This window comes from Natator depressus, chromosome 6 (assembly GCF_965152275.1).
Source record: "Natator depressus isolate rNatDep1 chromosome 6, rNatDep2.hap1, whole genome shotgun sequence".
Classification (NCBI taxonomy): domain Eukaryota; kingdom Metazoa; phylum Chordata; order Testudines; family Cheloniidae; genus Natator; species Natator depressus.
In genome coordinates, this window is record NC_134239.1 from 9,755,719 (window position 1) to 9,780,372 (window position 24,654).

General features: G+C 48.5%; 1 protein-coding gene, 1 long non-coding RNA gene and 1 pseudogene across 2 annotated transcripts in view; all 3 read right to left on the reverse strand.

Moving 5' to 3' along the window:
* Window positions 1-412: 412 nt before the first annotated feature.
* Window positions 413-24,654, reverse strand: part of LOC141989670 (uncharacterized) — a 40,369-nt gene continuing 16,127 nt past the window's right edge. The window contains exons 6-10 of the mRNA XM_074956603.1: window positions 10,123-10,273; window positions 8,538-8,664; window positions 7,690-7,803; window positions 5,341-5,430; window positions 413-4,740 (exon numbers count right to left, since the gene is read on the reverse strand). Of these exons, the coding sequence (XP_074812704.1) occupies window positions 3,302-4,740; window positions 5,341-5,430; window positions 7,690-7,803; window positions 8,538-8,664; window positions 10,123-10,273 (1,921 nt within the window). The 3' untranslated portion in view covers window positions 413-3,301. The remainder of the gene's footprint in view (window positions 4,741-5,340; window positions 5,431-7,689; window positions 7,804-8,537; window positions 8,665-10,122; window positions 10,274-24,654) is intronic.
* Window positions 8,678-9,764, reverse strand: LOC141988353 (uncharacterized; annotated as a pseudogene).
* On the reverse strand, window positions 13,252-18,179 carry LOC141988606 (uncharacterized). The gene is made up of 3 exons (XR_012639776.1): window positions 17,509-18,179; window positions 15,592-15,756; window positions 13,252-13,781 (listed from the first exon to the last, which is right to left on the reverse strand). It is a non-coding gene; the product is annotated as an uncharacterized LOC141988606 (long non-coding RNA).

The window sequence follows — 24,654 nt, forward strand, 5'->3', positions numbered from 1 at the left end:
GAGGAGTAAATAAAAAGGGCCATAATGATAAACTGACCCTGGAGCCCATGCTGATCACTCAGCAACTGTCACATGAGCCCAGATACAGACCAGGAGAGTCTGTCTGCTTGGGAAATTGCCAAAGCTGGTTGAGGGGAGGGATGGGGATGGCACTCAGGGGGTAGGAGTGGAGCAGGGGTTCAGGTTGTCCCCACTGTATTGCATGAGAATTTCAGCTTTCATTACAAAAAGTAAGTTTCTAGCCCTCATGGTAGCAGAGAAAAACCTTGAAAACATGAAACCAGTGCACCCTGACAAATCAGAAACCTAAAGCAAGAAAAAACCTCCAACTTTTATTATTTTAGAAAAATCTCATGAGTTTTAACCATTTGGGGCTGGTAAACTGTTTCCCTAACATGTATCCCTGAGGCAGTTCAGTCTTAGTACAGCTCAGAGTCACTAAGGGGAGAGAGATACACAATAACTACTATCAGCAATTGGAGTTTGATAGTGAGTCAAGATGTCAGATAACCAAACTCAACCGATTTATTGATTGGAAGTAAAATCAGTGTAATACAGGAAGGTCAGTACATACCCAATCTGGAGAACTGTCTTGCAGCAGTTTACATCTTCACTCTGTTCCAAACTATGAGTTCAGTTTTACTCATATTTGTATTTTCCTCATTTAGAAGACAGAAAATTCCAGAATCCACAGACCTTACACACCTTTTCTTATCTAATTATGCACACAACAGTTTAGCCGGCAGTAGACCACAGCACACAAGTAGCATTAGATCAAGGAAACATTTGCACTAACTGTACCTAGCACACAGTTCATATTTGGCAAACCTTAACAGAGTATACATCTTACATCTGACAGATTCTGCATATACAATGAACAAAGGTTAGAACAATTTAACAACTAGTAAATTTGCACAATAAAGCTTAGCATAAGCACAACGTATTCTGGGAGATTTTAACTAATTCAATGCTCTACCACCCCCATTTTTAGAGTGCAGATAATGATTTAAAGCAGATTACAACTGAGCTGAACTGCAGCTGGCATAACCAGCTCCAAAAAGACAGGCAAGATGGCTGCTTTTCCCCAACATCATCTCCCAAGAGTGACTGGAACATGGCAAATTCAGCAGTGCAGGGAAGATTGCAGGGCTTCACTTACACACATGGGAGGCAGCCATTTCAGACTCATAATTCTATTGTATTATTTTATTCCCTCCAGGAACGATGACACAACAGTGAGATAAAGTTGCATCTCATCGTCACCCTCCAAAAGAGAGGCATGGCCGCGGATTTCCCCAGTTGGAGGAACGAGGAGACACTGGCCCTGTGCTGCTGCTCAGTTTCATCTGTGAACGTTGCCGGGACCAGTTTCTCTCCCTCTCCGTTTAAGACTCTCTCTCTCTCTCTCCTCAAACAGGGCTCTCTGAGCTGTCTGTTCCCACGCAGGATCCCATCTCTGTCCCTGCTCTATGAACCCTGGCTGTTTCACATCCATGTCACACTCTGGGCTGGGACTGCAACTCCACAAGTTGTTTATTGAAAACACCTACAACTAGCAGTAAACAAGTCCCAGCCTGGAAAGTAGAGCAAAGGTGCTCAGAGATAATTTCCCTCACTCCTTGACATTACGTGTCAGGGTTGAGATCCAGGTACATCTCAGTGTTAGTGGACTTAAAGTGCCACTTCCTCTTCCAGGGACACAAACTCAAATTATTCAGAAAACAAACCATTATAACAGGAAGCAGCTCTCTGAAACTTCTACTATATCAATCCCTCATCCCTGCCCTTGCCTTTTTTCTGGCGTATGGCTTCTCATGGCACAAACAACGAATTAGATGTTGGGTAAGTGATGTGGTCACACTATCATGGCAGCAGCATCCAGAGACGTCAAGTGCATGCATCTACCATCAAGATGATAAAGAAGGCAATTCATAACCAAACAGCATACTGTTTGTACTTGAGCCCCACAGGAACAGGATGGGGAGGTCAAGAAGCTGGATAAAGATGTAAGTTAAACCACCTGTCACCACAATGTATCCTGTTGTAATGAAGAAGGATCTTTCATTTTATATGGTTATTCTGAGGAGCATGTGAGAGCTGATTCAGAGAGACTAGGGCAGTGGTTGTCAACTTTTCCAGAATACTGTATCCCTTTCAGTAGTCAGATTTGTCTTGCATACCCCAAGTTTCACCTCACTTAAAAAATACTTGCTTACAAAACCAGACATAAAAATACAAAAAAGTGTCACAGCACACTATTACTGAAAAATTGCTTACTTTCTCATTTTTATCATATAATTACAAAATAAATCAAATGGAATATAAATATTGTACTTACATGTCAGTGTATAGTATATAGAGCAATATAAACAAGTCATTGTCTGTATGAAATTTTAGTTTGTAACTTTCCTAGTGCTTTTTATGTAGCCTGCTGTAAAACTAGGCAAATATCTAGATGAGAAGATGTACCCCCTGGAAGACCTCTGTGTACCCCCAGGGGTACACATACCCCTGGTTGAGAACGACTGGACTAGGGGATGCAAATCTGACTTGTCTATCCATCAAGAAGTGCATCATCAAAATAAAATATAGTCCCACACCACCTGTTGCCGCTGTTTCTAAGAAATGTTGTGTCTCATGTACTGTCTGACAGGTTCAACTATTTCAGAAAAGGGGTGTCTTGACTTTAGCCGTATTATCATTGGTGTGACCCAGAAACTCCAGTCTCCAATCTTCCGGTCCTAGCTGGTATTGCTTGCCTGGTAATTAGGTGTGAAGACAGGGCCCTCGCTGCATTATGCATACAGCCAACTATTACAACAGCTTGCTTCATAATTTTATCTCAAAGCCAAATCAAAATGCCCTTCCTTTTGATTCAGGACATGCGGGGGATGTCGCTGCCTTTCATTAACGCAGGAGAAAAAAGTTCCTTTTCAGTCTGTGCCAGAATCTTTGTCCATTTTTCCATTTTTCAAGGAGCCTGAGAGGATGGGAGCCGCAGTGAGTGAATGGCCTGGGAGAAACCAGAGCCTGTAAAGCGCAGTCCTGACTCCAGTCATCCCTGTCCCAGCTGCAATCCACAATGATTGTTTAGGCGCCTCTAGGGTGAAATTCTCCCATCTCCAGGGCCACACAAATTATTTTAACAAACCCAGCACTGAACCTAATGTCTGGTTAGTGAGGAGGTGGGAGCAGTTCAGAGTGGGAGCAGGTTCCCTCTTTTACAGGCTTTGGGAAAAGAGTGAAATGAGAAATTGAAGAGGTTTCTCCAATCAAACACAAGGGTCAGGAGTCTCTATCCTCAGTGGGTGCTCTGGTGTTTAGTGAGAGATGATGAGCGAGCAAAGCGCTTCCCACACTGAGTGCAGGAATATGGTCGCTCTCCTGAGTGGGTTCTCCGGTGTTTAGTAAGAGATGATGAGCGAGCAAACCGCTTCCCACACCGAGCACAGGAGTATGGCTTCTTTTCCAAATGGATTTTCTGATGTTTGGTAAGAGACGATGAGTGAGCAAAGACCTTCCCGCATTGAGTGCAGGGATAGGGTCGCTCTCCTGAATGGATTCTCTGGTGGTTGATAAGGCCTGACGATTGGGTGAATCTTTTCCCGCACTCAGTGCAGTAATAGGGTCTCTCCCCAGTATGGATTCTTTGGTGGACTCTGAGTTGTACTAGACGGACAAACTTTTTCCCGCATTCACCACAGTGATGGAGTCTTTCCCCGGTGTGGATTCTCTGGTGCAGAGTGAGACTTTCTGGATGACCGAATATTCTCCCACACTCATCGCATCGATGGGGTCCCCCCGTACGATGGATTCCTTGGTGTCTCCTGAGACTTTGAAGGAGACTGAATTTTTTCCCACACTCAGCACAGCAATGGGGCTGCTCCCCAGTGTGGATCCTCTGATGTCTAATGAGATGTTCTCGTAGGCAGAATTGTTTCCCACACTCGTGGCACAGGAAGGGTTTCTCTCCGCTGTGGATTTTCAGGTGTCTAGTAAGACTTGATGTAAGTTTGAAGCCTTTGCCACATTGGTTACAGTGATGGGGTCTCTTTTCTGAGTGGATTCTCTGGTGATTACGAAATGTTGATGAATCCATAAATCGCTTTCCACACTCAGCGCAGGCATAGGGTCTCTCTCCTGAGTGGATTCTCTTGTGGATGGTAAGAGCTGTTATTTGGAAGAATCTTTTTCCGCACTCAGCACAGCGATAGGGTCTCTCTCCTGTATGTATTCTCTGGTGGGCAGTGAGCAGTGATAACTGGTTGAATATCTTCCCACACTCAGAACAAGGATGGGCTCTCTCCTTTCTGTGGGTTTTCCCATGTGCTTTGAATGCCTTCTTTCTCCTGAAGCTCTCCCCACACTCGCTACATTGATAGAGATTCTGTCTCCTATGAACCATCCAGTGGTGGCTTATCAGGTCTTTCTGCACCTTGAATTCTTCCCTGCACACACGGCAGGTATATAGGCTCTTTCTGGGCTCAGTTTGTCCCTTTTCAGGCAGCTTTAGATGTGACCTGGATCTCCTCTGATGGCTTCTTGGGGTTGCTGGCTCCTTCCTGGTCAGGTTCTTCCTCTGCCTTTGTGGCCTGTCCTGCCTTTTGTGGTGTCTTTCCCACTCAGTTTTCTGGGAATGGTTCTCCCCTGATGTCCCTGGGAAAGGCCTGAGTGGCTCCAGGTTGCTAGACCCTTCCTCAGGAGTCTGCCCCTCAGCTCTGCTCAGGGTCCTGGCACCCGCTGGGTGGGGAAGAGTATCCAAATGTTATTTTCTGTGCTGCTGACAAAGGGAAACCACTAATATTCCCAGCAAAGGGATGAGCCTGAGTCAGCCCCGCGCCCCCCCTCCTCAGAGCAGTGCTGGCTCTTGGCACTTGAGTGCAAGAGGCCAAACTCCCAGGAGCCCCACTGCTGGGGAAGAAGGAGATCAATGTCCCACAGACCCTGCTAATAGTCCCCCAAGTCAATGAACATGAGAATCAGCCCCCATGATTCTCTCCCTACTCTGAGGCCCATCTCAGTGGGGAGAACAGCATCACCACACACCAGCAGTGACACCCCTCTCTCGAGGGACACACACAGAACACTCACACTGTGATGGGATCCCAACGGCTCCATGTTCTATGGAAAATGGGGGAGGGGGAGAGACTGGGGGAATCTGCGTAAGGGGAGAGATGGAGTTTCTACGGGGATGTCAGGGTGAGGAGCTGTAGCACTTTTCATGTTTGGGCTTCAATCCCTATTGTAATGCTCTGTGAGAGGAGAGTTTGCAGCTGATGGATGACTCCTGAAATGAGCTTTCCAGCTTCCACAATGGAAAGGGCAGAGCTGGTTCCCTACCTGCTCCAGGGGAAGAGGTTTGTGTGAGGAAGAAGCCCAAGCAGCTTTCAATTAGTGACCAGTCCCAGGGCTCCTCTGCATCTGGAAAATCTGCACCAAAACAAAAGGTCTTTGGTTGACAGCACATGGACCGAATGAATATCACTGAGAGAAGCCCTTTCCCCACCATCATAAATGATGCATAAAATGGGGGCTTGATTTTCAATTTGTATTGTGGTAGCACAACTGAGTTTATGGTTGTATAGCACCAGGCGCTGCACAAAACCACAGAGATCGTCCTGATGTTGAGCTTATACACTAAATATACAGAGGGTGGGAGAGAACCTGAGTCAAAGGAGTAACTTGCTGTTGTAATAATTGGGCCCACAAAATTACCCTAATTGACAGTACAATTATAAACTTTCTCACAGTTTTTATAAAGTGTTACAATATCCTACAACAACAAATGTCAATGGGAAAAGGTGCAAAATATAAACAAAAAGACAGAATTAGTCCAAACAAAAAAGGCCTATAATGCAATTCAAGAATAGTGTTAAAATTATGATTGGTAAACAAGACAAGCGTGGAACCGTAAATTAATGAACCAAAATGAATGTGTCAGAAATCAGCCCTAACTGGAGAAAAACCCAATGAGGGGCTGGGCTATTTTGCCTATAACTTCCTTTTGGGGTTTTTCAAAAGTAAACACTTTTGAGGGGAAAAAAAGGAGCAGGACTGTATGCAATCCTCGCTGACTGAAAAAAGCAGCAACAGCAGGTGCGTGCCAACAACTGTTGCAGTGAGTGATACCATCATGCTACCACCCTGATCCTCTTTTGGGACCCCAGATCTTCTTCATCCTTACCCGAAGAGATGTACTAACAAGACTGGACTAGAGAGAGGGAGCCTGAGGATGCTGTCACCATTTCCAGTTCTGGCTAACTCCCAAAAATCACCTGGAATGTGAGACTTTGTCCCCTTCTCCGCCAAGCACCATGAGTTCTTTTAGTTCCTCAACTTATTTCTTCTCTTTCCAATTCTTCTCCCTTTGCTTTAGATTAAATAAAAGTCTGGCTTAGCTGGCCAAAACTGCCATAGTTTGCAACATTGCTGTAAGCCTGTGATCAAAGAGGCAGACAGAAGCACAGCCCAGAACAGCCCAATGCTGGTACACGTTTGCCAGATAGGTCTGATCAGACTGCATGCCATGCCTGTGTTTCTGCAGCCACAAAGCTCTAAGTAAGAGTCAGCCAGAGACAGAAGCTGCATGTTCTATATTTGCTGTGCTTTTCTCTTCCCTCTTGTGTGTGTTTGTCTTGTTTTGTCTTCTAAGAAACAGGATCAGATTTTAACATCACCACAACCGCTCCAGCCCATTTCAACTAACTGCTTCTCTTTTGCCCAAAAGCAGAGTTATTACCATCTTTAATATAATCTAAAAGACTTTCAAACAGAGGCTTTTTGTCTAAAGACTCTCTCCAGCTAAAGGGCAAGGAAACAAGGGACATTTATTTTAACAAAGTCATACTTAACATTTGACATTTCAGATGCCTAAACTTTTTTCCTTCTTTTTCTGTATATTTAATAAAAGGTTAGAAAGAATTTTTCATGCTGTTTTCCATGGTACTGAGCAGGCTACAGTCTCTGTATTCCAAACCCCAAACCTTATTTAACATTCTTTAATACTGGCCATGACAGTGTCATGTTAACACCTTTGTCTCTCTGGGCCCATGTATTCTACATGAATTAATACAACATTGTCCAAGCTCAACCAGCAGCTCAGTGGCAGAGTGAGGAATGGAGTCCAGGTCTCCTCACTCACACAACATGATGTTGCCTCCCAAGCAGTCCTGGGGAGTAATAAGGAAATCCCTTATTAATGTCAACTGAGAGCCCACAAAAGCGATGGAACAATGTTGGGTCCCTACAAAACTGTGCCTGAACTGGGAAGGGAGATTCCCAAGTGCTGCTCGGTCAATGATTCCGACAGCCAGGGAGGGGTTACAAACACTTTAGTGGACGGAATTAGAAAACAAAATGATCTTGACAAAGTGGAGAATTGGTCCAAAATTAACAAGATGAAATTCAAGAAACACAAGTAGAAAGTGGAAGAAAATATCAGATGCACAACTAGAAAATGGGGAATAACTGGCTTGGCAACAGTACAGCAGAAAATAATGTGGTGGTTATAGTGGATCATGAATGAATGAGAGCTGACAATGTGATACGGTTGCAAAAAAGCCTAATAGCATTAGTCTAAAAGACTAACATTCTGAAATGTATTGTCACTTTGGCCAAAATGTACCAGGATTTCAGCTGCCTTCAAGCTACTCATTTGTCCCTTGCACAACACTTTAACTCCCTCCTCACCTGGGTGGGTGCCTCTCAGGATGACCCCATCTTCATCTTCTGTGGGACCCTGGACACACAGCTCTTCCCCTCGCTCTATGCTGGAGATCACCACTGGCTTGGGGGTTTGGATTCCTGCTTAAACAAAAGCATCACTGCTCATAAGATCTAAGGTAAGTACTTCTAGCCATGGAACTGCTGCACTTTGCACAGCTCCATATGCAATGTTTGTGCCAATCAGGCAATAAGCTAATCTATGTATTTGAAATTATTTTCCATGGAAACATGAACTGCAGCTTATGGTCAGCACTTCTGGTGCCTAGCAATGGCAGGATATTGAATTGCAAACAACCTTGCACCTGCGGAAAGAGGAGTTGGAGAGGACTGCGGTGCCTGAGGGGATTGGGGGCAACAGATGTGGCACATAGTGTATATTTCTCCTTGGCCTAGGAGAGTTACTCTACTATGGCCCAGCACCCCTCTCCCTCCTGTGGATATGTTTACATAGCAATTAAACACTTGTAGCTGGCCTGGGTCAGATGACTTGGGCTTGAGAGACTTAGGCTGTGGGACTGTAAAATTGCTGAGTGGATATTTGGGGAGGGGTCCCAGAGCAGAGGCTCCAGCCCGAGCCTAAACATGTACAATGCAATTTTTAGCCTGAGCCCCATGTCCTAAGTCAACTGATCCAGGCTCGCCACGGCCGTGTCATGGGTCCAGCATAGATGAACCCAGTCTGTCTTTCACCTTAACTGTGGTGTTGGTGGCCTTTCATCCTGTAGGCCTGCAGAACATATGGCCCTTTTCTGCTCATGTGCCCTGTCTGGGGAACTACAAGAGCCAGAATTCTCTGGGAAACAGCTCCTCACCTAATGAGACCAGAGTCTGGTAATTTTCCCACATAACGTGTTTGTAAAGTTGCCTTTGCTCCTCGCCCAGCAGCACCCACTCCGCTGGGGAGAAATACATGGCTACATCCTCAAACGTCACTGACATCTGAAAGGACAAACAAATCAACTCAGCATGGCAAAGTTTACACACTGGTAGAGGAAGAGTTGTTGCAGGTGATGCAGATGCACAGTGGTCCACGCAACTGGGAGGGTCTGGGAGGCTTGAAAGTTCGTACCATTATTATGGGTGCAGGTTTATCACCATGTGAAAAAAGTAATGGACAGTGTTTTCCTGTGACTTTTTTTTCTGTGTCCATTACTCACCCCACAGTTGTGGCTCCAGCAGCGGGGCCCGGCCCACGGCTGTGGGTATTGTATTCAGGCACAAAGGGTTGCATCACTGCTGAGGGTTAGTCCTCCTGACTCTCTGTCATGAAGGAGCAGGCAGGCCAAACTTTAGTGAGTGTTGCTGCAACCCAGAGCACCAGGACACAGCCCCACTTACATTTAGCCGGCACACCTGACCCTCTGTCACCAGGCTGGGGGGTTGGGCAGACCAAACCTGAGTGGCACTGTGGCCCCTCCAGCCATGATGCAATGCCCAGAACAGGACACCGGGCCCAGCCCCTCAAGACCCTGCTGGAGCCACTGCTGCAGGGTGAGAGTGGGGCACTGGACTCAGCCGTACAGAACACAGGAGCTGCTGGAGCTGCACTGTGGGGTGAGCACAGGGTGGGTTCGCTCTCCAGTCGCTCCCCCCCGGGCTTGCCCTCTCTATGGGGCGGGAATTAGGGTTACAGTGTTGTAGCCTTGTCGGTCCCAGGATATTAGAGAGACAAGGTGGTGGAGGGAATCTCTCTTGCTCGACCAACTTCTGTTGATGAAAGAGAGAAGTGCTTGAGCTACACAGAGCAGGGTCCCAAAGCCCAGGCTCCAGCAGGAGCCCAAATGTCTGCACTGCCATTAAACTGCCCCTAGGCTGAGCCCCATCAGCTGGCACAGCCCGGCTGCAGGTTTTAGTTGCCATCTGCACAGACGCTGGGAGCCCCAGCCAGACAGCTGCAGCTCAAGCAGGAGCAGCCCAGGCTGGTCGCGCTGGAGGTCCCGGGCTGAATCCCCAGCACGCTGCCCGATGGGGCGCTCACGGAAGGAACCTTCCCCCCGCGGTACCCACGGACTCAGCGCAGCCTCCCCCCGCGCTCCCATCGCCGGTGTGTGCAGCGGCCCCAGCCCGGCGCCGAGCCCGGTGTCCCGAGCGGGCCGGTCCCAGCCCCCGCGGCACAGGCCGGAGGAACCGACCGAACGGACCCGCCCCCCAGCCCCGGCTGGTGCCTGCTCTGCGGGGAGGGGTCAGAACCCGGCCGCCCCCGCAGCCCCTCCCCGGGGAAGGGTCCCGCCTGCCCCGGCGAGCGGGGGGTCTCGGGGGTGGGTCTCTCCGGCCCCAGGCGCGGTTCTATTCCGACCCCCGCAGCAGCCTCCTCCCCGGGCAGCGATTCGCAGCCTCTGCGGCCGCTTCCCTCCCCCCGCGGCCGCCTCTGGCTGCGCCTCCCCGGGCCCCGCTCACCGCCCCGCGCGCCGGGGCTGCAGCCTGCAGAGGGGGCTCGCTCCCGCACGCGCCGCTCGGGCCGCGCTCGGCCCCGGGGCTCCGCGGCGGGCACGAGAAGGTCCCTCCCTTCGCCCGCCCCCTCGCGCAGTCATTCCTGGGCCTGTCTAGGCTGTGGAGGACCCCGAGCTCTGTGGGTTTAACCCTTAATCATCTCGGTCGGGGAAGTGAGTTGCCCGGGGAGCCACTAGGGGAGACGGGGTGAAATCGGTTCCCTGTTGGTTGGTGGCTCCCATCCCTTGTGCAAAGGCGGGTATTGCACCAATGTTATAGTGGGGGGGTGGACACCCTGTGTAGGATGGAAACCACTTCAACCCTGGGGTGCTGCCACCACTCTTCCCTCTAAGCTCGGAGTGTGCGCGTGCACACAGATCCTAAACCCCGCGCACACGGCGAAACACCGCGTGCACAAAAATTTGCACAGAAGAAATTTTTTGTGCACACGGCCTGTCAAAAATTAGAGGGCACATTGGCTGCCGCACCTGCACTCCCAGCACCCTCAGTTCCAGCCCCCCTGTTAATTCATTAGGGTGTGAGACACCTTTTCAAACATTTCACCAGAATAAATATGGGTTGAGATTCATAACAGTGTCTATTAGTAAATTAATACATTATTTAATAATTATTCAGATCTGGAACTGGGATGTGAGTGGCTGTAAGTAAGAAAATACTTTTGGGGAATCCTAAGTGCCATTAAGGGGACAGAAGATAATTCCCAGAGGTGAAATTCCGTGTCAGGGCTACACTCTGCTACATATCATACCTGAGTTTCTATTTTGTATCTATTTGACAGTAGTCATACCACATGCATGAAAAAAAAAAACAACCAAAAGCAATGGTCAACCAAACTGTGGCAGATCCACATGTTTTTACAAAGTTTATTTGGACAACAGTTACAATTTAAGAAGTCTATAGGGCTAACCCTGCTTTGTTCTTAGGTATGTCTACAGTATGAAATTATTTCGAAATTATTCTATTCGAATTTTCAGAAGCTATTTTATACATTCGGTCTTCTGTGTCTCCACTAAAGTGTGTGAATTCGGCAGATTGCGTCCACAGTACCAAGGCTAGCATCGAATGTCGGAGCAGTGCACTGTGGGTAGCTATCCCACAGTTCCCACAGTCCCCACCACCCACTGGAATCCTGGGTTAAGCTCCCAGTACCTGATGGGGCAAAAACATTCTCGCGGGTGTTTCTGGGTGTGTGTCGTCAGAAAGCTATGGCAGACAATTGTTTCACGCCTTTTTGGTGTGCAGACGCCATACTGCTTTCAGCAGACGGTGCACCGCTGCTCTCCTGCTACTATGAATCCACCTCTCCAATTCAACTGTGCTCGGCCATCGTGAACCAAGCAGCACAGCTTCCACCGCAACTCTGCTCTCCCGCTATTGTCACGCTTCCAAGCTTCTCCATGTTGTCTCTCCTGGGCTCCCACCTCCGTGAAAGCCACAGAAGACAACCATTTTCCACCATTGTTCGGCTACTGTGAACCGAACAGCACAGCTTCCGCCACCAACTCTGCTCTCCTGCTATTGCCACGCTTCCAAGCTTCTCCATGTTTTCTGTCCTGGGCTCCCACCTCCGTGAAAGCCACAGAAGACAACCATTTTCCGCCATTGTTCGGCTACCGTGAACCGAACAGCACAGCTTCTGCTGCCAACTCTGCTCTCCTACATTTTGCGCCCTTTTTCCTGGATTACCTGTGCAGGCGCCATTGCCATGAACCCAATCAGATCTCCGCTGAAGTTTTGACCATTGTAAATACCTCGTGCATTGTCCAGCAGTATGTGCAGTACCTGCAAAACCAGGCGAGGAAGCGACGACAGCACAATTACTATACTGATGAGGACATGGACACAGACGTTCCTAGAAGCATGGCATGTGGCAATTGGGAGATCATGGTTCTGTTGGGCCAGGTTCATGCTGTGGAACGCTGATTCTGGGCCCAGGAAACAAGCACAGACTGGTGGGACCGCATAGTGTTGCAGGTATGGGATGATTCCCAGTGGCTATGAAACTTTCGTATGCCTAGGGCCACTTTCATGGAACTTTGTGACTTGCTATCCCCTGCCCTGAAGTGCAAAGACACCAGAATGAGAGCAGCCCTCACAGTTGAGAAGCGAGTGGCAATAGCCCTGTGGAAGCTCGCAACGTCTGACAGCTACCGGTCAGTCAGGAATCAGTTTGGAGTGGGGAAATCTACTGTGGGGGCTGCTGTGCTGCAAGTAGCTAATGCAATCATTGACCAGTTGCTATCAAGGGTAGTGACTTTAGGAAATGTGCAGACCATTGTGGATGACTTTAATGCGCTGGGGTTCCCTAACTGCGGCGGGGCGATAGACGGAACGCATATCCCTATCTTCGCCCTGGAACACTGGGGCAGCCAGTATATAAACCACAAGGGGTACTTTTCCATGGTGCTGTAAGCACTGGTGGAGCACAGGGGACGTTTCACCAACATCAACGTAGGATGGCCAGGAAAGGTGCACGACGCTCGCATCTTCAGGAACTCTGGTCTGTTTGAACAGCTGCAGGAAGGAACTTACTTCGCAGACCAGAAAATTACTGTTGGGGATGTTGAAATGCCTATCGTTATCCTCGGGGACCCAGCCTACCCCTTAATGCCACGGCTCATGAAGCCACCCTGGACAGTAGTAAGGAGCAATTCAACTAAAGGCTGAGCAAGTGCAGAATGGTGGTAGAATGTGAGTTTGGACATTTGAAAGCTTAGGGTTAGATCTCAGCACAACCAATACTCCAATTGTAATTGCTGCTTGTTGTGTGCTCCACAATATCTGTGAGAGTAAGGGGGAGACGTTTATGGCGGGGTTGGAGGTTGAGGCAACTCGCCTGGTGGCCAGTTTCGCACAGCTAGACAACAGCAGGGTGCACTGCACATCAGAGAAGCTTTGAAAGCCAGTTTCATGACTGGCCAGGGTACGGTGTGAGAGCTGAGTTTGTTTCTCTTAAAGTTACCCCCCCCATATATATATTAAAGGAAATAAAGTCACAATTGTTTAAAAAATGTTATTTATTATTTGTTGCACAAAACATTGAGAGAAATAAGAAGCTAGATGGGGGAGGGGGGGGTTGGGTTAGGGGAGTGGAGGAGGAGGGAAGGACAAGTCCAGAAACCAAATCAAAATTTAGGATATGCCAGCTTTCTGCTGCTTGTGCAATCCTCTGGGGTTGACTGTGTGGGTCAACGTAGCCCTCCCCCCACCCCCCCGTGTTCTTGGGCATCTGGGTGAGGAGGCTATGGAACTTGGGGAGGAGGGAGGGCGGTTATTCAGGGGCTGCAGCGGCAGTCTGTGGTCTTGCTGCCTTTCCCGCATTAGATCCACCATACAGCGGAGCATGTCAGTTTGCTCCCCCATGAGCTTGACCATAGCATCCTGCCTGCTCTCATCGCGTATGTCCCTCCTCTCTTTGTATTCATGTAATGCTTTACGTGACTCCGCAATTGTTTGCCTCCGCGCATTCAACTGGGCCCTATCAGTGCGGGAGGACTGCATGAGCTCGGCAAACATGTCGTCCCGAGTTAGTTTTTTCCGCCTTCTAATCTGGACCAGCCTCTGGGACGGAGTAGATAGGGGCCGCATTGAAACATTTGCACCTGCTGCAGGAGGAGAAAAAGGGAGGGTAGTATTTTAAAAGATACATTTTAGAGAACAAAGGGGACACTGTTTCTCAGTGAAACAGGCAATTCATAGTACACAGCACATATTCTTTCTGTACAAGGTCTCATTTTGCCTCCTATATTGAAGTGCCTGCCACTTTGGTGAGAGTAAGCCATCACATGCGGCCAGGCAACAGAATTCAGCTTGCAGGCAGCCTGCAGGCTCTGTGGGATGATCGCTTCACACAACACCCTTCCCCCTACACACACACCACAGGGCTCCAATGAGGCTCTGAGCAGGGATGAGCCCTTTAAACTAAACCGAACAGCCCAGCGTGGCTCCGATGAGACTCTGAGAAGGGATGAGCCCTTTAAATTAATTGTGAATAGCCCAGCGTGGCTCCGATGAGGCTCTGAGAAGGGATGAGCCCTTTAACTAAACATGAACAGCCCAGCATGGCTGGGTTTTCCCCCACCCCCCACCACGTGGCTCCGATCAAGCTCTCATTCACCAGAAGTGACTTCTCCAGGGTCATGGTCCGGGAGCATGCTTTCGGAGTAGGGGGAGGCTATTGGCTCCAGCGTTAAGAATAGTTCCTGGCTAGGGGGGAAAACAGATTCCCCACTTGTCACCTGTGCACTGTCCTCCTCCTCCTCCTCCTCTTCGTCCTCCAAAATCTCATCCTCCTTGCTCCATGCTACTCCCCCCTTGCAGGTATCCACAGACAGTGGTGGGGTAGTGGTGTCGTCACCCCCCATAATGGCATGCAGCTCACTGTAGAAGCGGCATGTATGGGGCTGTGACCCAGAGCGCCTGTTCGCCTCCCTGGCTTTTTGGTACACTTGCCTGAGCTCCTTGATCTTTGTATGACACTGTTCTGTGTCCCTGGAGTAGCCTCTTTCCGTCATGGCCCTGGAGACTTTAGCATACATATGTGCGTTCCTTTTTTTGGAACATAGTTCTGCCATAACAGATTCATCTCCCCAACATGCAATGAGATCCAGTACCTCCCGTTCGGACCGTGCTGGAGCTCGTCTGCGAATCCGGGACTGCGTGGTCTCTTGAGATGGTGGACTCTGCATGGTCGCCTGTGATGGTGTACTGTGCTGATGGTCACCTGTGCTGATGGTGACCAAACAGGAAATTCAGAATTTCCCGGGGCTTTTACTACCTACCTGGCTAGTGCATCAGAGTTCAGAGTGTTGTCCAGAGCGGTCACACGGAGCATTCTGGGATAGCTCCTGGAGGCCAATATCGTCAAATTGCGTCCACAGTACCTGTAACCCAGAACTGCGATCTCGATTTTAGTGCTACTCCACTTGCCGAGGTGGAGTACAGAAATCGGAGTAAATGAGTAAAGGACACTTTACTTTTCAAGTTACTGGGAGAACTCTTCATCTGTGCAATAATATCTCCAGTTCCATTCCTTTTAAATTCCAGAATTCCATCACAGAAACGCCAACTCTCCATTTGATCAAGTTTTTGGAAAGATATAAAATGGTTCCCAGTGTTGTATGTTATCCTAACAGTTTTGTTCTTGTAATGACAGCACCTTTGCTTTAATAAATGCTAAGGTTTATTCAAATCACTTTGATGTTTTCTACTGAACTAAACAATATTTGGAACACTATTTTTAATATTAATCTTATATCCAACTTGCATGGAAAGGAGTTAAAGAAAGGGCAGGCAAAGGATTTATCTGCCCTTGGGATATTTCTTTTTCTGAACAGTCAATGCATGTATCTGAAAAAATGCAATACAGTACTTTAATATAACACGGCAAATGCATTTTGTTTTTTCTCAACTTACTTGCCATCATGCACAGAAATCGTTGGTGGAATCAGCTGAGGGTCTCATTTTAGAATTTGTCTGTGATTGGACTTAACCTCCGGTGTAATGAATAAGATGCATGGCTCACCATTCGTGAGATGACATTTACTCAATTGATGTATGTTGCACTTGTTCACTTAGACTCTGAAATTGTAAAATAAGCAAAAAAGCTACTAGTTATTACACTACAAATATTTTAATTAACCAATTCCTGCTTTTGTTGTTAGTGCTGATCACTAGTGACACCTGTATTTACTCATTTCTAAGGGTTTTTATTATAAGACGCCATTTTGTGCAGAAGGAAATGTTCTTCACCAATTACTGCAGAGAATTCATACATAATTTGGTGCTGTGTCTGCCTCTCCATAAAAAGTTCTCCTGGTCTGTAATCTTGACACAACCAACTACTGCACCAAACATCCGCATGGAAGGGGAACTTTGGTAAAGGTGATTGTGCAGAAAGGTCAGGAAATGGCTTCAGAAATTCATAGATATTTAGGCCAGAAGAGGCCAATCAATCATGTATATCATCTGCATAACACAGGCCATGACATGTCAATGTATTACCCCTGTATGGAGCTCAACAACTTGTGTTTGGGCTAAAAAATCTTCCATAAAGGTGTCACGATGGGTTTTGAAGACATCAGGAGCTGGAGAATCCATCACTTCCCTTGGGAGTTTGTCCCAATGGTTGATCATCCTGACTGTAGAAAATTTGTCCTTATTTCCAGTTTGAATTAGTCTTTCTTCAGCTTCCAGCCATCTGGTCCTTTTCTGAAGTGTAGGAGGAGCATTTTGGGGGGAGGGGAAAAGAAAGTGGGTTTTCAGGCACTCACCCTGGATACAAATGTTTCTTAGCCAAGGACGTGGAAGTCTACTTTATGTGGGAGCCATTTCCACCCCACCCCTCCTCCGCATACAGGGCTGTATTTATTTCCCAAGCCCAGGTCCAACTGCCATAACTGCCACTTTGGAATGTCCTATTCTCCTACCTCCCCCACCACAATCCAGGATTACTGTTACCCCAAAAATGGCTTTTGGGGCACTGCTTTATAACCTGCCTATTTCCCCCTTAGTCTGTTCTTCATGAGGTAAAAGTTCCTGGGGTTGTTAAGGAAACACTAAGGGAAATGGATATAACCTTCTGCTAAAGTAATTGACACAGGCAATATTCGTTCCAAAACAAAGTATCTTATTGATATAACCAATAATCCCTAATAAAGTGTATCCAAAACACCTCAATAAGGCACAAAATCCCCGAGACAAAAATCCCATATTGCAAATTAAAGAGCACATAAACTCCAATAGCATATAGCTCAAATGATTCTAAGCAAAGCAATTCATTGGATGTAGCCAATTTGCAACAAATCGCTGACAACAGATCTTAAATTACTTTAAAGTTTACATATGTATACACTGACGCCGCATGGGGGTCGCACTGAGGGCCTTGTTGTGCCCCCAGCCCGCTCCCTGAGCTCCAGGGGCGGGGCTGTCCAGAGCGCCGAATGGCGTGGCCCCGCAGCCCAGCCCACCACCGGAGCGCAGGGGCCAGACCAGGGACACCTTCCCGGCCTCAGGTAAGGTGGGATGGGGCCGGGGGGAAGGGCAGTTTGGGGAGATCGTGGGGGTCCCAGACGAGGGGTTGGGCGGGGAAGGTTCATGTGGAGAGTCCCCGGGGCTAGGGGTGATGCGGGGAGGGGTCACATGTGGAGGTCACGTGGGCCCCTTAGGGTGGTGCCTCCTTAGCCTCCTTCCCCACTAACCGCTGCTGTAAGTATACTTAAAACACGCGCACACACACACACACACACACACACACACACTTAAAGCATACACATACTAACCCTATATACTATCCTATACAGTAAACCATAATTAGAAGAATATTAAGCTTACGCTATAAATCTGTTGCTGTTTTCTTTTAAAAGTCAAATCACTGCTGCAGCTGCTGTTCAAATCCCTCTGCCTACTCCCGCTTTCTTTTCTATCTCTGCCGCAGTTCTTCTTTGGCTCTTCTTGCTGGCTCCCCGGCTCTTCCTGCATGCCTCTCTCCTTTTCAGAAGCAGCCTCTGGACTCCGAAACTATTGCTGGCAACTGGCCTTTTACGGTTATGCTACATTGTACCTCTTTCTTTATGTATCTTCCTATTCATAGAAACAGTTCCCTCACTTGCACATGCTCAGCCTTGACCACTACCCCAGAATTCGGATTGACAGCTCTGACCTTTAAAACAAGTTGTGACCAGGACGAGTGGCTTCCGACCAACCAGACTGACCTGTCCGTCCCCCCTCACTGCACATGCCCAATAGTTGCCGATCTCGCACGATGCTCCCTGTTGTCCTTTACCCCAGCGCTGTGACTCTGCAGAGACACGTCCGCACACACTTGGCTCTTTGCCAGCGGCCAGCGCAACGTTTTCTTTTCTTTTTTTCTGAAGAAATCCAAAGTTCTTACTGAGCCGGCTCCGAGCCCGCAGCAGCCGTCGCAGGGCGGAGTGACTTCTCCTTACTCCAAACGGAGATCAGAACTACACAGCAGGGGCTGGAGAATTGGCTCTGGTGATACCGTGTTCACTCCCTTCGCCCGCCCCCATCCACCCCCGTGGGGAGGAGAACAGTGAACTGCCAGCCTGGACTGGGGAGGGACAATTCGCACTCTGAGATGGGGGGGGGGGGCGGGAGGGCAAATAATGTAACCGCAGAGATTATTCTTGACGTTCCAGACAGCAAAATAAAAACAAAAATGAAATGGGCTCCCCCGTGACTTTATCGCCCCTGCTCCTGCCGCCAGCGAGACGGTTCCATCCAGAGCAGAGCAAGGCACTAAACTCCCAGCTCGTGGGATGAACCATTTCCCTTTGGGAGGAGGAGCTCATGCAGCATAAAATGCCAAAGGTTCAAAACTGACCTGTTTAATTTTGTTCCTCTACATATTTAAATCCAGATGCTTTAAAAGTTTTCTCTTCTCTTTAGTGACGGTGGGAGTATTTACCAAACCAATAGATTTGAAGATCTTGTTAGGGATCCTTCCACCCACCCAGCGGAGAATGGGCCCTGCCAAAGTGGCAGTTATGGCAGTTGGACAGACCCCTCCCCCAGCCCGTCCTGGTCAGCCCTGGCCTGGGGGGACTTTAATCCCTTCAATCCATGGCAGGGTAGAGGTTAATTGGGTCTGTCTGTCCCGTCTCCACTGCGGCAAGAGAAGCCACCAGTCCTGACTCCTGTTCTAACGGACAACAACCCCCCAACGCAGGGTGAGAGGCCAGGAATCGAGATGGCGGGGAAATTTCACTGAAACCATTTCTGTCAGAAAATCCCATTCAGAGTAAACCAGTTTCTTTCTTGAAATCATAACAAGGGGGATGAAAGTTCTTTGCAAAAATATTTTGTTGCAAAACAAAAGCATCTCCTGTTTCTCACAGTGTGTTAAATTTTCTCGTCGCACACAAAGAGGAGACACTTAGATCTCGAAAATTAGATGAGATGCTTCAGTCTGAGCTAAGTAGTTGCTGCTCTTAACAATTTCAAAAAAAATACAAAATAGAATATTTCAGCTATTCTATGATGTCATAATCTGATCTGAGTACACGTGATAGGACACCTCATATTATGCACTTCTCGTAGAGACACTCTCCAATGGATCCCCATCCTCTATCCACCGTGAGGTAGGTAGGAGAGGATCATTATTATTCCTACTTGAAAGAGGGAGAAGCTAAGGCTGAGAAAGGAGAATTGACTTGTCTTAGGTCACGCAGCCAGTCAGCGGCAGAGTTGGGAATAGGACCCAAGAGCCCTGATTCTCAAACTAACCATCGGATCTTGAATTTCATACATTGAATGACCTGAATAAAGTGCTCTCAAATGAGCTCCAGACCAACAACACTACACAGGAATTATTCAGCAAGTATTTTAGGAGAACTGGAATGTTAGAAAGACGCATGAACTGCTCAGAGACAATTAAGGCAGAGAAGCAGCAAAATTTGTCAAACATATGACTCGTTATGACTTATTTTCTTGGTCTTAAAAGAGAACAACAAGAACCTGAGTCTCCTCCCTGTCAATAACCCCCTGCTCAGGCAGTCAGGGTAGAGACTGAGGACAGGAGGCTGAGGGTTCTCACCAGACAGCCCAAAGGATGGCCCAGGTCACTGGTGGGGATCACTGCCCGAGCACTATTTCTGCCCCACATTTTTGGGGGGACCTCCCACAATGGGAGCTGCAGAGCACTCCCCCGTGACACATATGCACACACACCTCCTGGTGTTGGGAGAGGAACAGGAGAAAGGACAAAAGAAGCAAGAGAAGAAGAGAAAGGAGGGAGGGATGGAGGAAAATGTGAAACAAGAAGGACAAACCCTAATGTCCACACTAAGCCCTCGTCTACACTAGGAGTTGAGGTTGAATTTAGCAGCATTAAATCGATTTTACCCTGCGCCCGTCCACACTATGGGTATGTCTACACTACGAAATTAGGTCTAATTTATAGAAGTCGGTTTTGTAGAAAGCGGTTTTATACAGTTGATTGTGTGTGTCCCCACACAAATGCTCTAAGTGCATGTAGTCGGCGGAGTGTGTCCACAGTACCGAGGCAACCGTCGACTTCTGAAGCGTTGCACTGTGGGTGGCTATCCAACAGTTCCCGCAGTCTCCGCTGCCCATTTGAATCCTGGGTAGAAATCCCAGTGCCTGATGGGGCTAAAACATTGTCGCGGGTGGTTCTGGGTACATATCATCAGGACCCCATTCCCTCCCTCCCTCTGTGAAAGCAACGGCAAACAATCGTTTTGTGCCTTTTTTCTTGAGTTACCTGTGCAGACGCCATACCACTGCAAGCATGGAGCCCACTCAGCTAACCGTCACCGTATGTCTCCTGGGTGCTGGCAGACGTGGTACTGCATTGCTACACAGCAGCAGTTTATTGCCTTTTGGCAGCAGACAGTGCAGTATGGCTGGTAGCCGTTGTCGACGTAGTCCTGGGTGCTCTTTTAACTGGGCGCCTGGGCAAACATGGGAGTGACTCAGCCAGGTCATTTCCCTTGTTTCGTCTCGTGGAGATTCAATCCCACCGGCAGTGCACTGTCTTTTAACCTCCAGCCAGCAGAAGATGATGGTTAATCGTCATACTGCACAGTCTTCTGCCGAGCACCCAGGAGATGATGATGGCTAGCGGTCGTACTGCAGAGTCTGTTGCCAGCAAGATGTATAAACATAGATGAAGTGGCTCAAAACAAGAAATAGACCAGATTTGTTTTATATTCATTTTCTCCTCCTTCCCTCTGTGAAACCAACGGCCTGCTAAACCCAGTTTTGAGTTCTATCCTTGAGGTTTTGAGTTCTATTCTTGAGGGGGCCATTCAGTTTCTCGCAAAGCCACCCCCTTTGTTGATTTTAATTCCCTGTAAGCCAACCCTGTAAATCATGTCGTCAGTCGCCCCTCCCTCCGTCAGGGCAATGGCAGCCAATCGTTCCTCGCCTTTTTTCTGTGCAGACGCCACATCACGGCAAGCATGGAGCCCGCTCAGATCACTTTGGCAATTAGGAGCACATTAAACACCACACGCATTATCCAGCAGTATATGCAGCACCAGAACCTGGCAAAGTGATACCGGGCGAGTAGGCGACGTCAGCGCGGTGACGTGAGTGATGAGGACATGGACACAGACTTCTCTCAAAGCAAGAGCCCTGGCAATGTGGGCATCATGGTGCTAATGGGGCAGGTTCATGTGGTGGAACGCCTATTCTGGGCCCGGGAAACAAGCACAGACTGGTGGGACCGCATAGTGTTGCAGGTCTGGGACAATTCCCAGTGGCTACGAAACTTTCGCATGCGAAAGGGCACTTTCATGGAACTTTGTCACTTGCTTTCCCTTGCCCTGAGGCGCAAAAATACCAAGATGAGAGCAGCCCTCACAGTTGAGAAGCGAGTGGCAATAGCCCTGTGGAAGCTTGCAATGCCAGACAGCTACCGGTCAGTCGGGAATCAATTTGGAGTGGGCAAATCTACTGTGGGGGCTGCTGTGATGCAAGTAGCCAACGTAATCAAAGATCTGCTGACATCGAGGGTAGTGACCCTGGGAAATCTGCAGGCCATAGTGGATGGCTTTGCTGCAATGGGATTCCCGAACTGTGGTGGGGCCATAGACGGAACCCATATCCCTATCTTGGCACCGGAGCACCAAGCCACTGAGTACATAAACCGCAAGGGGTACTTTTCAATAGTGCTGCAAGCACTGGTGGATCACAAGGGATGTTTCACCAACAACAACGTGGGATGGCCCGGAAAGTTACATGACGCTCACATCTTCAGGAACTCTGGTCTGTTTCAAAAGCTGCAGGAAGGGACTTTCTTCCCAGACCAGAAAATAACCTGTTGGGGATGTTGAAATGCCTATAGTTATCCTTGGGGACCCAGCCTACCCCTTAATGCCATGGCTCATGAAGCTGTACACAGGCAGCCTGGACAGTAGTCAGGAGCTGTTCAACTACAGGCTGAGCAAGTGCAGAATGGTGGTAGACCGTGCATTTGGACGTTTAAAAGCGATTAGACCTCAGCGAAACCAATATTCCCACTGTTATTCCTGCTTGCTGTGCGCTCCACAATATCTGTGAGAGTAAGGGGGAGACATTTATGGCAGGGTGGGAGGTTGAGGCAAATCGCCTGGCCGCTGGTTTCGCACAGCCAGACACCAGGGCGGTTAGAAGAGCACAGGAGGGCACGGTGCGCATCAGAGAAGCTTTGAAAACCAGTTTCATGACTGGCCAGGCTACGGTGTGAAACTTCTGTTTGTTTCTCCTTGATGAAACCCCCCGCCCCTTGGTTCACTCTACTTCCCTGTAAGCTAACCACCCTCCCCTCCTCCCTTCGATCACCACTTGCAGAGGCAATAAAGTCATTGTTGCTTCACGTTCATGCATTCTTTATTCATTCATCACACAAATAGGGAGATAACTTCCAAGGTAGCCCAGGAAGGGTGGTGGAGGACGGAAGGACAAGGTCACACAGCACTTTAAAAGTTTAAAACTTTAAAACTTATTGAATGCCAGCCTTCTGTTGCTTGGGCAATCCTCTGGGGTGAAGTGGCTGGGTGGCCGGAGGCCCCCCCACCGCGTTCTTGGGCGTCTGGGTGAGGAGGCTATGGAACTTGGGGAGGAGGGCGGTTGGTTACACAGGGGCTGTAGTGGCAGTCTGTGCTCCAGCTGCCTTTCCTGCAGCTCAACCATACGCTGGAGCGTATTAGTTTGATCCTCCAGCAGCCTCAGCATTGAATCCTGCCTCCTCTCATCACGCTGCCGCCACCTTTCAGCTTCAGCCCTCTCTTCAGCCCGCCACTTACTCTCTTCAGCCCGCCACCTCTCCTCCCAGTCATTTTGTGCTTTCCTGCACTCTGACATTGTCTGCCTCCACGCATTCGTCTGTGCTCTGTCAGTGTGGGAGGACAGCATGAGCTCAGAGAACATTTCATCACAAGTGCGTTTTTTTCGCCTTCTAATCTCCACTAGCCTCCGGGAAGGAGAAGATCCTGTAATCCTTGAAACACATGCAGCTGGTGGAGAAAAAAAAAAGAGGCAGTGGTATTTAAAAAGACACATTTTCTAGAACAATGGGTACACTCTTTCACGGTAAACCTTGCTGTTAACATTACATACATAGCACATGTGCTTTCGTTCCAAGGTCACATTTTGCCTCCCCCCACCACGTGGCTTGCCCCTCATTCCCCTCACCCCCTTCCCCCGGCTAACAGCGGGGAACATTTCTGTTCAGCCACAGGCAAACAGACTAGCATGAACGGGCACCTCTGAATGTCCCCTTAAGAAAAGCACCCTATTTCAACCAGGTGACCATGAATGATATCACTCTCCTGAGGATAACACAGAGAGATAAAGAACGGATGTTGTTTGAATGCCAGCAAACATACACTGCAATGCTTTGTTCTACAATGATTCCTGAGTACGTGTTACTGGCCTGGTATGGTAAAGTGTCCTACCATGGTGGACAGAATAAGGCTGCCCTCCCCAGAAACCTTTTGCAAAGGCTTTGGGAGTACATCGAGGAGAGCCACAAATGCCAGGGCAAATTAATCATTAAACATGCTTGCTTTTAAACCATGTATAGTATTTTAAAAGGTACACTCACCACAGGTCCCTTCTCCGCCTGGTGGGTCCAGGAGGCAGCCTTGGGTGGGTTTGGGGGGTACTGGCTCCAGGTCCAGGGTGAGAAACAGTTCCTGGCTGTTGGGAAAACCGGTTTCTCCGCTTGCTTGCTGTGAGCTATCTACAACTTCATCATCATCATCTTCCTAGTCCCCAAAACCTGCTTCTGTGTTGCCTCCATCTCCATTGAAGGAGTCAAACAACACGGCTGGGGTAGTGGTGGCTGAACCCCCTAAAATGGCATGCAGCTCATCATAGAAGCAGCATGTTTGGGGCTCGGACCCGGAGCAGCCGTTTGCCTGGAGCTCTTTTGCGATTCTGGGACTCCATCATGGTCACCTCCGCTGATGAGCTCTGGCCAGCGTGGCAAGCTGCAGGTGACCATGCAAACAGGAAATTGAAATTCAAAAGTTTGTGGGCCTTTTCCTGTCTACCTGGCCAGTGCATCTGAGTTGAGAGTGCTGTCCAGAGCGGTCACAATAGAGCACTCTGGGATAGCTCCCGGAGGCCAATACCGTCTAATTGCATCCACAGTACCCCAAATTCGACCCAGCAAGGTTGATTTCAGTGCTAATCCACTTGTCAGGGGTGGAGTAAGGAAATCGATTTTAAGAGCCCTTTAAGTCGAAAAAAAGGGCTTCATCGTGTGGACGGGTGCATGTTTACATCGATTTAACACTGCTAAATTCGACCTAAACTCCTCGTGTAGACCAGGGCTACGAAGCCTTTTTTTCGACTTAAAGGCCTCTTAAAATCGATTTCCTTACTCCACCCCCCATTTTAGGGGGTTCAGCCACCACTACCCCAGCCGTATTGTTTGACTCCTTCAATGGAGATGGAGGCAACACGGAATCAGGTTTTGGGGACTAGGAAGATGATGATGATGAAGTT